The sequence below is a fragment of the Ursus americanus genome, chromosome 7 (genome assembly GCF_024610735.1).
Source record: "Ursus americanus isolate L20-20 chromosome 7, mUrsAme1.1.p, whole genome shotgun sequence".
Taxonomy (NCBI): domain Eukaryota; kingdom Metazoa; phylum Chordata; class Mammalia; order Carnivora; family Ursidae; genus Ursus; species Ursus americanus.
The window spans coordinates 48550757-48566620 of record NC_142133.1 but is presented as its reverse complement, the minus strand read 5'-3'; the positions used below and the strand labels follow the sequence as shown (position 1 = coordinate 48566620).

The following is a 15864-nucleotide window of genomic DNA, read 5'->3' as shown; positions in this document are numbered from 1 at the left end:
AGTCTTCAATAATTTCTCTAAAGTCTATTAGCTCTTGAATTTCTCCAACATCCATACCTTGACACCTTTCAACCTCTACCGTGTTTGCCATATTCACAATCTTTCATAATTTCCTTGATTGGCTGTCATAAATCCCATTAAGTCATTTACAACATCTGAACAGTTTACTCCAGCGAGAATTTATTATTTTGGGCTTGATGGCTTTCACAGCTTTTTCTGTTAAAAACGATGGTTATCTTCAATGGTGTAATCCTTCCAGACTTTATGTTCGATGAGGGTGCTCTTCCATAGCACTGACAATCCTTTCCATAGAGTGCCACGTGTAATGAGACATAAATGTCTTTATACTGATTTATATCCCTGATCCAGAGGCTGAGTTAGAGACGTTGTGTTTGGGGGGTGGGGCAAGTAGACATTTCACTGCCTTCTGTGTTAAACTCACAGAGTTCTGAGAGGCCAGGGGCACTGCCCAGTATCAAAAGAACTCGAAAACACAGATCTTTTCCCTTCAAAGCTTGGATGTTAGGAGCTTTAAAGATAAGGGCAGTCCTGATCAGAAATCCAACCGCATTTGCACGTAACAGTAGTTAGCCTATCCCTTCCTGCCTTAAATCCCGGAACTTGCTTCTCTTCCTAATAAATGTCCTTTGTGACTTTTCCCCCCAGAATAGTGCCGTTGGTCTACACTAAAAACCCACTCAGGCAGATATCCTTTCTCATGATTTTCTTAATGGCTCATGGGAACTCCTCTACTGCCTCCTGGTCAGTAGAAACTGCTTTTGTTATCTTGACATTTTTAAAGCCAAACCTTTCAAAAACTATCAAACCATCCTTTGTTGGCACTATAGTCTCCAGCTTTAGGTCCTTTGCCTTCCTTTGCCTTAAGTTGGTGCCCAAGAGTATTAGTCTCTAGGTAGCCTTTCTTATAGCAATCCTGCACCCACATAGAATGCCTACCTTCAATAAGCTAAAAAGGTATTTCACAAAATGTTTTGCACCTGCTGGTGTAGATGAATTTCTTTTCTTTCTCTTCTTAACAACACTCCCTGAGCTTGATTTGTTTATCTTGAAATGGTGGGCAACTGCGGCAGCAGATCTCCATTTACAGTACATATCAAGCAATTCAACTTGTTCTTGTAATGGCATGACTTTGCTTCTTGGGAGCACCTCCAGCATCATTAGTGGCACTTCATATGGGTCCCTGGTGCTACTGTTTATGGCATTGCACTAAACACAAAAATACATGACATCTCCCAGAGAGCACTTCGTGATACAATATGCAATTTACTGAAGACATGAACTGCTCATGCAGAGATGACTAGCGTCACATGGTGTTTTGAGTGAGCTCACCTCAACAGCAAGAGGTGGCCGTTATGAAATTATTATAGTACAATATATACAACTAATTTTACGCAGTTATTTCATATCGCACCTTTATGTTTTCCTGACTGGGAATGGCAGCATGTACAGCCTGTGTTAATGTGCCTCAGTTTTATTAAATTTTAACTTTTCATAATAGATTTGTGTATACTTTATGGTAACAAATGAAAAAACAGTGGCGTGTGGAGTTCAAAGGCTGTTGTTGTTCAAGGGCTAACTGGATGTATTATTTTCAGAGAGTAGATGAAAACATTTCCCAACTTGCTTTAGGTTGTCATAACTTTGATATCATAACCTGACATTACAAGGACATTTCAAAATTTTAGACCAATACCCATTAACAAAGATGCAAAAATATCCAAAATATATTACTTATGTGTAATTTAAGTCTTCTTCTTCTAATATATACATTGAAAACTACACGTTCCTCTCTAAGCACTGTCATGACTGAATCCCACTATTTTTGATGTGTTGTATCTTTATTATTCGGTTCCAAATATTTGATTTCCATTCTGATTTCTTCTTTGATCAATGGGTTACTTAGAAGTATGCTGCCTGTTTTCTCAGCATTTGGGAATTTTGCAGTTATCTTTTTACTGATTTTTAAATTCCACTATCATCACATCAAGAACATACTATCTATACAATTCCAATTTATATATCTTTTTTTTTTGTGGCATGAAATTTGCTTTTATAAATTTTTATTTTTTTGATGTAAAGTTTGATGATTCATTAGTTGCGTATAACACCCAGTGCACCATGCAATACGTGCCCTCCTTACTACCCATCACCAGCCTATCCCATTCCCCCACCTCCCTCCCCTCTGAAGCCCTCCGTTTGTATATAATCCTCTGAAATGTACTTACAGTGTATGGTCTTCCTGGGTGAACAACCAACATGCACTTGAAAGAAATGTTATTTACAACACTGGCTTTAGTGTTCTAATTAATGTTGATTTGGTTGATAGGTTCAATTATTTTGTACTTAGACTGGTTTTACATCGGCTCATTGTAGCAACTACAGAAAGGCAGAATCAACTATAATTGTGAATTTCTCTGCCCCTTTCTGTCAAATTTTCCTTCATTTTATTTTGAAGCTCTGCTATTAGACGTGTACCCAATAGGATTATTGTCTCTTCCCACTGAGTTGACCCTTCTATGACTGCTAAAACTTTCTCTCAAGACAAACACCTTACGACTTCAAACATATGTGGCATCTAAAAAACAAATGTATAAAGCAAAAAAGGAGAACCAGACCTATAAATAGAGAATAAACTCATGATCCTCATGAGAGGAGAGGGAGGTGGGGGATGGGCAAAATGGGTGAAGGGCAGGGGGAGATACAGGCTTCCAAGCTATAGAATGATTACGTCACAGGAATAAAAGGTAACCATAGAGAATGTAGTCGATGATACTGTAATGGCACTGTCTGGTGACAGATGGCAGCTACACTTGTGGTGAGCATATACACAATGTATACAGTTGTCCAATCATCATGCTGTACACCTGAAACTGATGTAACATTGTGTCAGCTATAAGCAAATACAAAAAATTTCTTAAAAAAAATTTCTTTTCCTAAAAACCAAACAAAAAACACCTTCTCTCTGGTAATACTCATCTTAAAATCTTAAAATTGGTATCAATACAGCCATACTTACTTTCACGTGACTAGCGTTTACATGGTATCATTTTTTTCTATACTTTCAACCTACAGCCAACCGTTATCTTTCATAAGCAGCATACGGTCTTTTATTACAGTCAGATCATCTTTATCTTGCATTTGGAGTATTCAGAAAAGTCCCACTTGTTCTTTAGCGCCTTTCTAATCAGTGTTTAAAAAACAAGAATGTCATTTTCTCATTCAACTCCAAAGGCTTTCCCTACTTGGGAGTTTTTATTTTGGTAAAATATACACAATAAAAAATTGAGCATTTTAACCATTTTTAAGTGTACAATTCAGTGGTAGTAAGTACATTTACAATGTTGCGCATCCATCACCACCATCCCTCTCCAGAACTTCACCCTCCCAGGCCGATACAGACACTCCGTATCCATTACCCCTTCCTCCCAGCCCCGGCAACACCGTTCTACTTCGTCTCTATGAAATTGGACTATTCTAAGAATATGATTCTAAGTGGAATCATGTACTTTTCCTTTTGGGTCTGGCTTATTCATCCATGTTGTAGCATGTGCCAGAATTTCCTTCGTTTTTAAGACCGAAAAATGCACCATTGTAGGTATATGCCACAGCTCGTTTATCCCTTCATCTGTGATGGACTCTTGGGTTGTTTCCACCTTTTGGCTCTTGTGAATAATGCTGCTATGGACATATGTGTACAGGCATCTGAATCCTTGCTTTCAATCCTTTTGAGTAAACCTAGGAGTGGAGTTGCTGGATCATAATTCTGTTTAACTTTTTAAGAAAAATTATCCTGACTTCTAAAAATATTGTCTAATGCTATTATTGTTTAAATGTATCCAGGAGTTTGTAATTTCCCTTGTCCTCCATTTTTTTCTTACATGCTGTGGGTTTTCTTTCCTAAGGATATCCTTAAAGTTCCTTCAGTGAGGGCCTGAAAACAAACTGTTTTTTTGTCTGAAAGTTTCCATAAAGAACAGGGAAAGAAATTGGCTGTGTCTGCATTGCTGTTTCAGGCTCTGGTCTTCAGCACAGAGAGAACAGCGTTCACTCTCCTCTGACCTCTGTTGCCATGGGGAAGTCACCTGTTAGTCTGTCACTTCTTGGAGGGTCATGTTTTCCCCACTCTGGCTGCTTTTAAGAACCTACTTGAATGTTCTTTTATGATTATATGTGGATTTTTTGTTTACCTTGCTTGATTTGGGTGGGCTTCTCCCATCTCTTGACTTCATGAGTACTGGGAAACTGTCTCTGAACAGCATCCCTCTCCCTCCATCCTCTCGGCTGTTAGTCCTGGGTTACCTGATCTGTATTTTTTGGTGTCCAGCTTATCAGTTAACACCTCTTTAGAGAATCCAGTTGCTCGATGCTGTAGTCTGTAGTTTTACCAATCCCCCAGTTTATAAAAGAAACTTTTTTTGTTGTTTAACTCATCTGCTAAGTTTCTAATTTTAAACATGTTTCACTTCTATAAATTCTATTTAGCTTCTTTCCAAATCTGGTCATTTCCGGAAATCCCATTCTTCCATCATATTCCTATACTCTCATTTAACAGAGTAAACATTTCAGAATATAAAATAATACTGGCTCATGTCAGTCTGTAAGCCTCTGCAGGTTTGGCAGAGGTTTAATGTGGCATCTGAAGTTCTTGCTGACTCTTGTTCATGGTAGTTTTCAGTTTTCATATTTGTTGTTACAATGTATTTGATTGTGAATAACAGTCTTGGAACTGTCACTCCCTTGAGGCCTGGCTTGAAGCTGGTTTCCTCTACAGAGGATCCAAGTTTTCCTGTTCAGCTGAGGGAGATTTTCTAAGTAGCAATGCCAATTCGAGAGCCAAACCTGTATCAAGGAGCTCCTGATAAATTCCCAGGGAAGAGGTTTCCCACTGATATGGGCAGATACTTCTATTTTTTCCAGGAAATTTGTTTTTCAAAGTTCATCCATGACAGGTTTTGGCTTGAACAGAGGGCTGGCATTAGGCAGGGATCTTCAACCTCCTACTCTGAGCGCATAAGAGAAAACCCAGGCTCTAGGCCTTGTCTCTACTACTTGATTTCAATTTCATTCCTTTTATTTAGTATAACTATAGCTGTCTAAGACAATCAGGGAGATATAGAAAGGTGGCTTCTTGATGAATTTCTTCCATCAGAAAGGACTGTTTCAGATACTACTGTTCGAAAACTTCTAATAACTTCCTTTTCCTTTATAAATTCTTACTTTATTAAAGGCCAGAAGAAAGACAATGTATTTCCATCTCTGAAATACCTTTCCAGATCCATTTAGCCAGTCACTATTTGGATTTTTTTTGTTAACTTCCACTCCGAATTTAGCTAATTGGTGGTGTTTCTTTGCAGAAGTTCTGTGACAAGGTTTCCAGTTGGCTGGGAAGAAACTTATTTCCATGTTATTAGCATTATAATAATCACAAATCATTAAAGCATCTAATTTCTTTGCTTTTAAGACGAGCTCCTGGAGCAAAACTCTTACACTTGTAACATCTGAGAACAGTGTGCTGAACCTACAACCAGAGGATAACAATGCCAATGAGTGGAGTCAAAATATTATATGAATACTTTAATGCAAAATGCTTAACACTTAAAATTAGCAAAGCTTCATTTAAATTAAAACTCCATTGAACTAAATAAAGATGGTTAAACCCAAGAATTGTACAGTAGTTGATTTCTGCTATATGACGCCAGTCCTAATGCAACACAGCAGGAACCGCATCGCTAGCTGTCACTTCCTCCGTCGCTCATCTGAACCCTACAGGGTGAGGGAGAGGGTACTCAGACAGACACAAAACAAAATACAACCAAGTAAACTGCGCAGTGATTCCTACTAGTTACAAACCCACTCTGACTAAGCTGTCCCACCCAGCAGCGGGGGATAACTGCAGGTATTGTTCCAGGGCTGATACGAGGTTCTGTTTTTACAGCATGGTAGAAGTTCTGCACTAGGTGAAGAGTCACAGTTTAAGGATGCATGTTCTGTAAATAGTTCCTACATATACACATTTAGTGTGTGTAAACACTAGAAATATACATTAGACAGAGTACCCTTACCAGTTGGGTACAGTTTAAAAAAGAAGATGAGGTAACATGAATCTCAGAGTCCACAGGAATCCTGCCTGAAGAGTTTCAACAGCTGCCAGTAATTCGCTTCCAATGTACAGGGGTTAAGGCGTCTCCGGGACCCCTAGGGTTTGCCAAAACTGGACTCACTGGCTTTCAGCATAGCAACTGCGTCTTTCACTGCATGGTAGATAACATTCTTCACCTAAAAGAATGAGAGAATTATGGTCAGTTTACCACTAAATCTAAAATCTGTCACTAAGACTAAACATTTCCCCTGCCAACTTTACTACCATTCTCCCTAAAGTTAAAATTTGGTATTCAAAATGTCAGTACTTAAAAGGCCCCTAGACTCCTTTAGGCCAGTATTTCATACACATTTGAAACTCATGCCTCCTTTCCCCTCTTCCGTAGATGTTGATGTCCCATGACCCTGAGCCTGGTGAGTATAGGGAGAGGTAAGCCCCAAGCACAATTTTCCACAACTTTTATGTTCCCCTAGGTTTCCAAATATGAAACTACGTTACTTAATTCAGTACTGAAAGCATCTTTAAACCCACTCTCTGAGATCCTCTTTGGATCCCAGAGATTCTGTTCTGCTCTACTCAAGGATGAGAACACAGCACTTAAAGTCTTTGTTCAAGACCAATGTCTGGCAGTTGAGTCAGTATCAGAAGTCAAATCTGTTTATTTTCTTTCTTTCTTCTTTTTTTTTTTTTAAGATTTATTTATTTATTTGAGGGAGAGAGAGAAAGAGAGCACACACGCACCCAAGCAAAAGCCGGATAGGGAGAGGGAGGGAGAGAGAGAATCCCAAAGCAGACTCTGCGCTCAGTGTGGAGCCCAACGTGGGACTCAATCTCATGACCCTGAGACCACAACCTGAACTGAAACCAAGAGTTGGACACTCAACCAACTGCACCACCCAGGCCCCTCAAAGATCTATTCATTTTTAATATTAAAGTCTTTCTCTTGGGTCATAGTCCTTTAGAATCTAAACAGTAACAAACCAAGGTGAGACTTCCTCCATGTTCATTCCTCCTTGGCTTAAGCAGACAGTGAAACTACACATGAAGCCAGTTCATCAACTCACTGTACCAAGTGTGACATGGCCATGCTCACTGACTCTATTTAGTTCAGTAATGGGCCATGAAGCCAGAGACAGAGAATGCCAAGAATCAGTGCTATTTTTACCTGTAATTTATCTTCATGATTGGTATGAGTCTGTGACAGATAACGGAATTCCTGAGTAAGCCAGAAACAGTGTTTAACATGCTCTGGAGAAACAAAATCTTCAGCCACTTTAATACAGCTATATAAGTTATGAACCTGGAAAGCACAAGTTATATCAGTAGCACATATGCAAAAGTTCTTAGTGTAAAGAGAATAAAGAATAAAGTAATGTTTCTTGCCTGATGTGGAGCTCCTGCTGGGATAAATACCACATCCCCAAGAAACTGTACAATAGCCCAGCCTTGAACTCCATACTCTTGATGAAGACGCTTTCTTAGTGATCGGTCTAAATACCAGCTCTGATCATGAATGGGATCATGGTCTGCTGGGTTTTCTTGACCCTGCTCTTCTGAGACCTGGAACACATTTGAAAGATGATGAAACTGAGCAACACACTGAGGCACAATGAGGGCATTCCCCCGCCACCCACCCCCAGCCCCTGAATAATAGTGTGGGCAGTCAGCTGTCAGGCCTTTCTTAACAGGTACCCCACTGGCAGAAAGAGACAAGTAATACTCAAAGACATTAACTGAAAGAACCAAGAGAAGACTGAAAGAAAATGTGGTTTTCCTTCTGTCGTTTCCAATAATCTCTGACTGGCAGTCTGCATATTCTTCTAAATACTAGGTTTGGACAATATTTTGGTCTAGACTTTTGAACATAAGTTGGCTCGAGTTCCTTAGATATAGACTTGCTGTACTGCAGTTATTAAAAATCTATATTCATTTAACAATCCGAGTTACAGAGGAGTCCCAAAGACAGCTATAGATCAAATCTGTTTATTCCAGACTCAATATTTGGCAGCACAGACTCACAGACTCAGGGAGACACTATCAAAGGAACAATATAGCACCCAGCAGGTTTTGGAAGAGTGAAATGATCCTAAGTCAGAAACAGCTTGATTCAAACCAATGCTGGTTAAGGATCTACGTGGCAGATCAAGGCTAGGGGTGTTCGTGTTCACATCCAACCCTCATGAACAACTGAAGAGTACCAGCCACAGATACGTGGCTGATAAAAACCGAACACACCCCTCTTTCCAGTTGCCTAGAACTTCCACACACAGCCCTTGCTGAACAACTTGACAATTACTGGAAACCTGGAATCTTAAAAAGCCCCTGTACCCCTTTCCAATGGCCCCTTGCAAGCTAATGGCCACGAGTAATGCCTGAGGCTTTCCTGACCTGCTACTAAATGAGGGTGGACAAAACCCACATGGACCTAAGTAACTCACTCAGAACACAGGTATCAAGGGCCAAGGAATTACACATGAGCTTCTGCAGTACTTAGATTTTTAAGGCAATAAAAACAAATAAATGCAAACGATCAGAGGAACGAACCTGAAGGGAGAGCACAAAAATCTCCAAATGCACTATAATGTAAAACACAGACATAAGACAAGGCCTCCTCTTTTCAGAGGCGTGAGCCTGATCATTTAGAAATCTCTGTTCCTCAGCAATGGGCTTCAGCCTAGTCAATCTGACACGCAGAGATTAAACTTTTGAGGTTATGATTACTGCCCAGTAGCCAGTAAGTTCTTGACGTGGAGTAATTTCTAATAGTGCTATTCTCCATGCCTCTCTCCACAAGCCACAGGATAGAAAGCACACCTTTTTAAGGAATTCTCGTATTTTCTCCGTGTCCTTTGCAGCATATATGTGCCAGAGGGCTCCTGGCTTCTCTTTTCCTTCAATAAACCGCTTTATTGTGAGTTCATCAGAATCTCCATCTTGGATGGTTTTAAGGACTTCTGGAGCAAGAGAAAGCAAATATCAGACCACAGTCTCCAGCTCAGAGAGTAAGCCTCACTTCTATGCTTAGCACCCTACCTTCTTCTTGGTCGCACTGTCCTTTGGGAATTCCCACATACACCATGACATTAGCTGCATCAGACACATCTAAGTGAAGATTTGTTGTCCCGTATTTCCTGTCCTCTGGAGTAATCAATCCTGCCAACAGAAAACACCTTAAATTTACAGAGATGTTGAAGGCTGCCACTCTCTCTCTCACTCCCTGCGAGATACCTGGTCACAAAATTTAAAAGCTTCCTCATTTAAATCATGTAAAAGTAAGAAAACACTATTTAATATTAAGTTAACCTTTCAACTTTGAAAGAAAAAAATCTCATCAAATATTTAATTATAAAAATAAAAAATTAAGTCCTAACACTAGGACTTGTTTCTGATGACAGGCAAAGTAGGTCCCTGATAGACCGCCTGTGAAGAACTAAAAATCCTAGATGAAATTATTGAAAAAAAAATTTCTAATGAATTAATGTGCTGGCGAGAGAAGAAGAAATACTCATAAGCCAAAAAACTAGAAAGCAGGACTCAGGAATGGGAAAGTGGCTCTAAAGCTGAAATGTGCCAAAAGGACATGTGCTCAACCAGTTCTCAAGCTTTGGTTGTCGCAGCCTAGAGTACTCTGGGGCAAAACATAAGGCCCAGGCCCCCTCAAGATGGGGAGTCTAATAGAAAGCCCCCTCACATACACATAAAGCTGGGACCTCAAATGGCTGTACACTCAGAATGAGAGAGAACACTGCCCAACACGTTCCTTGGTTCCTTCAACAGTTAAAAAAAAAAAAAAAAAAAAAAAGTGGGGAGGGGGATAGTGAGCCACAGCATGAAGTCCTGGTTGGTGCTCATAGTCTGAAACTTTCATCTCTTAGCCCCAGGAAAAGACTCGCCTTGCCCGGTAGTCATCCTGAGGCTCACCGAGCCCTGTGGTCACTGTGGACGGCCCGCCCTGACATGAAGACCCTTGAACGGGCAGCAGAGAGAAGTATGGCTCGTAGGGGACAAGCAAAGGCTGTCTGCTAACCCACCAGCCCCTGAAACAGCTCTGTTTTGTGTGGAGGCGGCCAAGGGACTTCCCTCCGGCTTGCCAGAGCCTTGCAGTTTCAGGAGCAGCCTGACACAGGCGAAGGCACCCCATAACTTCAACTGGCACGGTAGCCCGAAGAGCTACCTGTACTACAGTGATTTCCTTTCTTTCCATTTAGCTGAAATATCAGCCCTAGGAGAGGGCTGAACATTAAGTATTTAGGCAAAAATCAAAGGATATGCTTTAAAGAAGATGTATCACAGGAGATTTGCTTTAAAATGGTAAAGAAAAAACAGAACGGGAGGAAACAATGAAACATTCGTGATAAAAAATTGATAGCTGCTGTAACTGGGGAGCAAGTATATGGGGAGTCACTGTATTAGACTCAAGTTCCGAGTGCATTTGGAAAATTTTTCTGTAATGAAAAGTAAAAAAGTTAAAATTTAAGAAGGAGAAACAATTAATAGAAGGAAAATGAATGAAATGGACAGTAATAAATGATAGCACAGATGATTATCCAAAAGTCTGATTCTATTTATATAAAGCTCAAACACAGCTTAAAACTGAAGGACTATCCTGCGGGAATATAAACACATACGGTAGCGTTACAGACGTACGGGCACGGTAAACACAAACAGCAGGACGGCAGCTAACCCCGCAGGAGGAAGCGCGGGCATGAGATGGGAGAAAAGGGAGGAAGGGCAAACAGGTCTCAGCTTTGTCAGGCTGCCTGCTCTCTGGCCAGTGCCAAATGCAGGAAAAGAGTTGTGCCAAATGAGGAAGGAAATGACACCTACCAGCTACCCGCCCAACGCTCATCCACAGGCAGCCACGGGCAACTGCACGCTGATAAAGGAGTCTCTGAACGGAGAGAGCCTGGACCCCAATGGAACCAAGATTATAAAAACATGAAGGTCCCTGGGAAAGGATTCCCAGAATACAGAAAATCCTGGAACATAACACCGTGGATGGTTATGAAGAGCACACGAGCTGACACAAGGGGGGCTGCTGGGTGACAGCACTGGGGCTGGGGAGGTGGGGGGAGCAGAACTAGCCTGGAAATCAGAAGACCCAACGTCCTAGTCCCAGACCTGCTACTGACTGCCCCTTGAATGTCCTGAGCAGGTCACCATCCCTGCCGCTGTCCTGAAGTCCCGGCCGCCATGGGTAACACTGGTGGTGGTACTGGGGGATAGAAAGATGTTCTCTCTCTCCAAAGAGCCTTTCACCCTACTCTGACTGAGGAGTCCCAGCTCAATCAATCATCCAACCTTTGAAAATGATCATGCTTTACTGTTTATAAGGTGTAAGGTGTTTGAAAATGAACACATTTTCATTCTTTTCAATCCCTACCTGCTGACTCTGGATGGGAACAATTCTGTCCGAGGTAAAGCTTGTACAGAGTAACACTGCCATCTATCTGTTGGTGTCTATGCTGCCAAGCTCTTTAAACCAAGCAGACAACTTATTCTGAAACTTCTCAGGTAACCAACCACTTCTACCCCATAAAGCTTCAGGAGGCCTACAAAGCACGGATAATCACTATGCAACACTGTAACATTTACTTTAGTGGAAAAATACTTTCAGTCACGTAAGTTCATTGTAAATCTCTGCTGGGAGCAGAGTACACCCTGAGACCCCAGCCGACTAGCTGCTCTGAAGGGCTGCAGGGACGGAAACTCAGCCGGGGAACATGTTACAGCCCCACAGCGTGTGCAGGGCTCTCTAAACTGAGACCTGAAAAGGAATAGGCCGGGGGACTTCACCTGCTGTGTCCTCTCTCCCACAGACCATTTCTCACCCTACCCTGGCAGAATGCTCTCAGGAGTCTAGGCCATCGGAGCTTCCCAACATAAACTCCCTTCTTGATATGTTCCCTGATCCCATTCCAGGTGGATCCCTGGACTGACTCCACCATAACAGAAGAACTGTGGGGCTGAGATCCAAGCCCTCGCTCCTCTCGTCCCCAACAGTTTCTGGAAAACACGGCAAAGATGCCAAAGGACTCTGTCCTTTCTTCAGGAGGGCTGCCACCCTCAGGTCTGAGACTGGACTTTGGAGTAATTATGGGAGGACGGAATAAAATCAAAGAATTTCTAGAAGGACTGGAAAAATGGGGTCCAAACAGTATAAAAGACTAAACCAAAGTCAATAAATTATCCAAACAATAGAAACTTCATTCAACAATCGACCAGTAAACAATTCCTTCAAAATAGCCAACTATAATCAAGCTCTAACTAAAGACCCAACAGAAAACTAGTCAAGGTCACAGCAATAATGATGAAAGACGACTCTGGCAACCAAGGCCATCAATCTCTACCCTGTGCAATTCTCCGTGCTGGATAGTTTACTGAGTCATGTCTAAACGATGAAAATCCAGTTCAAAGGGTGCTTCCAATGCTAACTTAAGTAACAAACTTCTACCCCCAACACAGGGGTATTTAAGTGTGGCAAGATGTTTAAACAGCTGGAATGCTAGCAGACTGACTTTATGAGTAACAAAATTAGAATTAATTTCTAATAACAAAATTAGGTTAATTTGATGATGTACCATACAACCATCACAAATTATCACACTAAAAACTATTAAGCAACACAAAGATTTTACAACAGAACATGAGACGTAAAAAAGAGAAAAATTAAAAATTACACACACCCTACAACTGCAGCTATGAAAAGGAAATACACCTACACATGAAAAGAAATGAAAGGAGAGATGCAAAAATGAAGCCCACTGCTTTGTGAAGTGCTAGCACTATAGACGTCTTCCATCTCTACCTCCCCTAAAAGCAATTTTCCAAACATTTTGACATGCTCTATTTCCATTATAATTCTTTCAAGTCAGCCATTTCTTCCTTACCGTAAGCATTATACATCTTGGGACCGAGATCTGGCCTCACAAAATAGTTTGGCAGCCTGGAGGCCAAGTTTAGTTTGCCATCTCTCCTTGTGTACTCGGGCAGTGGAATATTGGCCATCAGATCATCAAACCTAGGACAAGAGAACCAAGCATTGGCAAAATAAGCTTGCCTTAGTTCTAATCCATCATTGTTGTGATCGGTTTTGTTCCTTCTTACCAAAAGGAACAAATAAAAATATCTGTGCTCGTGAAGTTGGAGAAAGCTTTCCTTGAACAATATTTAAGAGTAGAAATTATAGTAGTTATGAACAGATATCTTCTTTCTTTCTTCTTTCTTTTCTTGCACACCATGTATCTTTATCAAAATGATCTGGAATATTTCAGACAAAATATCTGAGCAATAACTTCCTGATAAGAAGTGACACTCGGGGATGTACTGTTCATCAGTTCTAAGGATCCTTTCCAAGGTTCAAGCTCAAATCAGGAAAATGGATCTACCAATTCAGCTGTCTTGCTGTCTAATGCAGTATCATTATACTGAACCCTGATAGGTCCAATCCCAGTACTGCTTCCAAGCCAGAGGCTGCACACCTCATCTGGCCTCTTCTCTGGCAGAGCACTATAGTGGAAATGTGTGAAGCTTCCATTAGTCAGCCAAATCTCAAAGTCCGTATCCTCTTCATCTCATTTAAAACACATATCTCCAAAGACTATAGTCTAGAAATAAAACATCAGCACCAGCAAAACTATTTCATTCATCTTTCCCTTATGAAAACTCTCTTCTCTTGGGGGCGCCTGGGTGGCTCAGTCGTTAAGCATCTGCCTTCGGCTCAGGGAGTGATCCCGGCGTTCCGGGATCGAGCCCCACATCAGGCTCCTCCACTGGGAGCCTGCTTCTTCCTCTCCCACTCCCCCTGCTTGTGTTCCCTCTCTCTCTGGCTGTCTCTGTCAAATAAATAAATTCTTTAAAAAATAAAAAGTAAATAAACAAGAAAAGAAAACTCTCTTCTCACCACCTGAAGAAGAATTTATCCTACCAAGTCAAGGACAGAATCCTCCCCGCCAATAATCATACCTGGAAGGCATCATATCTCTAAAATCCTCTCCTGGTGGCCAGTCCTTAAGCTTCAACACCATTGGTTCTTTTTCATTTTTCAAGCGGTCTGAAAGGTAACCAGAATTATAGAATTGCTACATTCATAACTCAGAAACAGACCAAAATAAATGGCGAATTAGCATTTTATGCTTAACAATGCAAATAAAATTTTTCTCTGCAAAATCTTCATAACCTGATACATTTAATACACAAATACTACTTTCTTTACTATTCCCCTCCTGCCAACTGCCCCATTTGTACCTAGGAGGCAGCATGGGGGTAGCAAAATAAAAATTACCAACTCATCTTTTTCTAGATGCTTATTAAACTGCTCATTCTTTGAGATTTCAGCCACCCCCTTTTGCCCATTACACATAGTTGGTGTTTTGACAGCTGTCTCAGATCCAGTATCTTTCTTCTGTACAGTGTTCTGGAAGAAGTGAGCAGTGCCATAACTAATGAACAGCAGTGCACTTTCGCAGTAAGAGGCCACAGATCTTTAGTACGCCAGGTTTTCTAAGGCTACCATGAAATAAAAATGACTTATTTTGCTCAACCTGATGTTCTGTCTAGGGACAACTAGAGCCAACAGCACCACACGGTTTAGTCGGAACTATTACCCACTGGAGGAAATGGCAAGGAGCCAAGAACCAGGGAGCTCTAATACGAAAAAGATGTTGATAATTATGATCAACAGCTATGACAACTATTATTTCATTTCTTGCCGAGCTCCAGGCTAAGCCAAGTGTCTCAAACCACTTAATCCTTACAACTAAACCCAATATCCCGATGAGATTAGGCACCATTTAATATTCCCATTTGGGGACGAGGAAACTGACAGACATACCCAAGGTCATCCAGCTAATAAGTGGCAGAACTGGGACCGGAACCCAGGTGTGATTTCAGACCTTGTACTCCTGATGACTAACATCTGTATAATGTTTTGTAGTCAACCAAGTACTGTCCCATAACCTAGTTTAAGTAAGTGCACACTCCAGGAGAAAACAGAAAAATACAGGGTACAGCGTATGTTCAGAATACCAGCAGGATGTCAGTGTGGGTGGCGTGCTGGGGGGCATGCAACGGAATCATCGGCATAGGATGGGCAAGCTATAGTTGACTCGGAGCTGTGCGCACCATCTGCCGGCACGAGGAAGTTTGAGTCCCAGGAAAATTAAGTTACCAAGCTCCTATACACAACAAGGACATATCAGAGACAGGATTTGAACTCAGGCCTAACTGGAAAGCTTCAAAAGACCTGTTGCCCAGACACGGTGTTCAGTGTCTGCCTCGGCTGCACAGCACTGCCTTGCCAGCTCAGGTCCTTTCCCAGGGGTACCAATATCTAGAGACTGAGGGAGGCAGGGGGACAAAGGCCCTGACATTTCCAACTTCAGCCCAATCTGAGACAAAAAGGGGCAATACTTGTTTCAGAACTCCCTGCAGGACTGGCCAAGGCTCTTTCGAGTCTGCACTGCAGCTGACTCCTTTTCCTGCTCAGTCCTGATTTCTCCTCCTTTGTTTCACAGAGGCTGACTCCTAAGTACCCATCTTCTGTCTGAAACTCCATCTCAGCACCTACTGGTGGAAAACCCCATCATGCCTTGTATTAAAAAGTCAGCTATAACTTCGTTATAAAGTTTGTTGAAAAGTATGAGCTATAATCTGTAAATGTGGGTAAAAGGGAATAAGGAAGCAATAGATTAAAAGGTGTAAGTGTGTCTTAAAAAAATGAGAGTGATAAATGAGTAAACCTG

The 15864-nt window shown here is 41.4% G+C and overlaps 1 protein-coding gene across 2 annotated transcripts in view; it reads right to left on the bottom strand.

The window, feature by feature from the left end:
• Nucleotides 1-3239: 3239 nt before the first annotated feature.
• Nucleotides 3240-15864, bottom strand: part of KDM3A (lysine demethylase 3A) — a 56518-nt gene continuing 43893 nt past the window's right edge. The window contains exons 20-26 of one of the 2 annotated variants that reach the window (XM_045808869.2): nt 14087-14174; nt 13012-13142; nt 9155-9274; nt 8936-9072; nt 7505-7681; nt 7287-7421; nt 3240-6297 (exon numbers count right to left, since the gene is read on the bottom strand). In XM_045808869.2, coding sequence (XP_045664825.1) covers nt 6217-6297; nt 7287-7421; nt 7505-7681; nt 8936-9072; nt 9155-9274; nt 13012-13142; nt 14087-14174 — 869 coding nt within the window. In that variant the 3' untranslated portion in view covers nt 3240-6216. Of the gene's footprint in view, nt 6298-7286; nt 7422-7504; nt 7682-8935; nt 9076-9154; nt 9275-13011; nt 13143-14086; nt 14175-15864 lie in introns of both variants that reach the window. The other variant, XM_045808868.2, reaches the window with a different exon arrangement.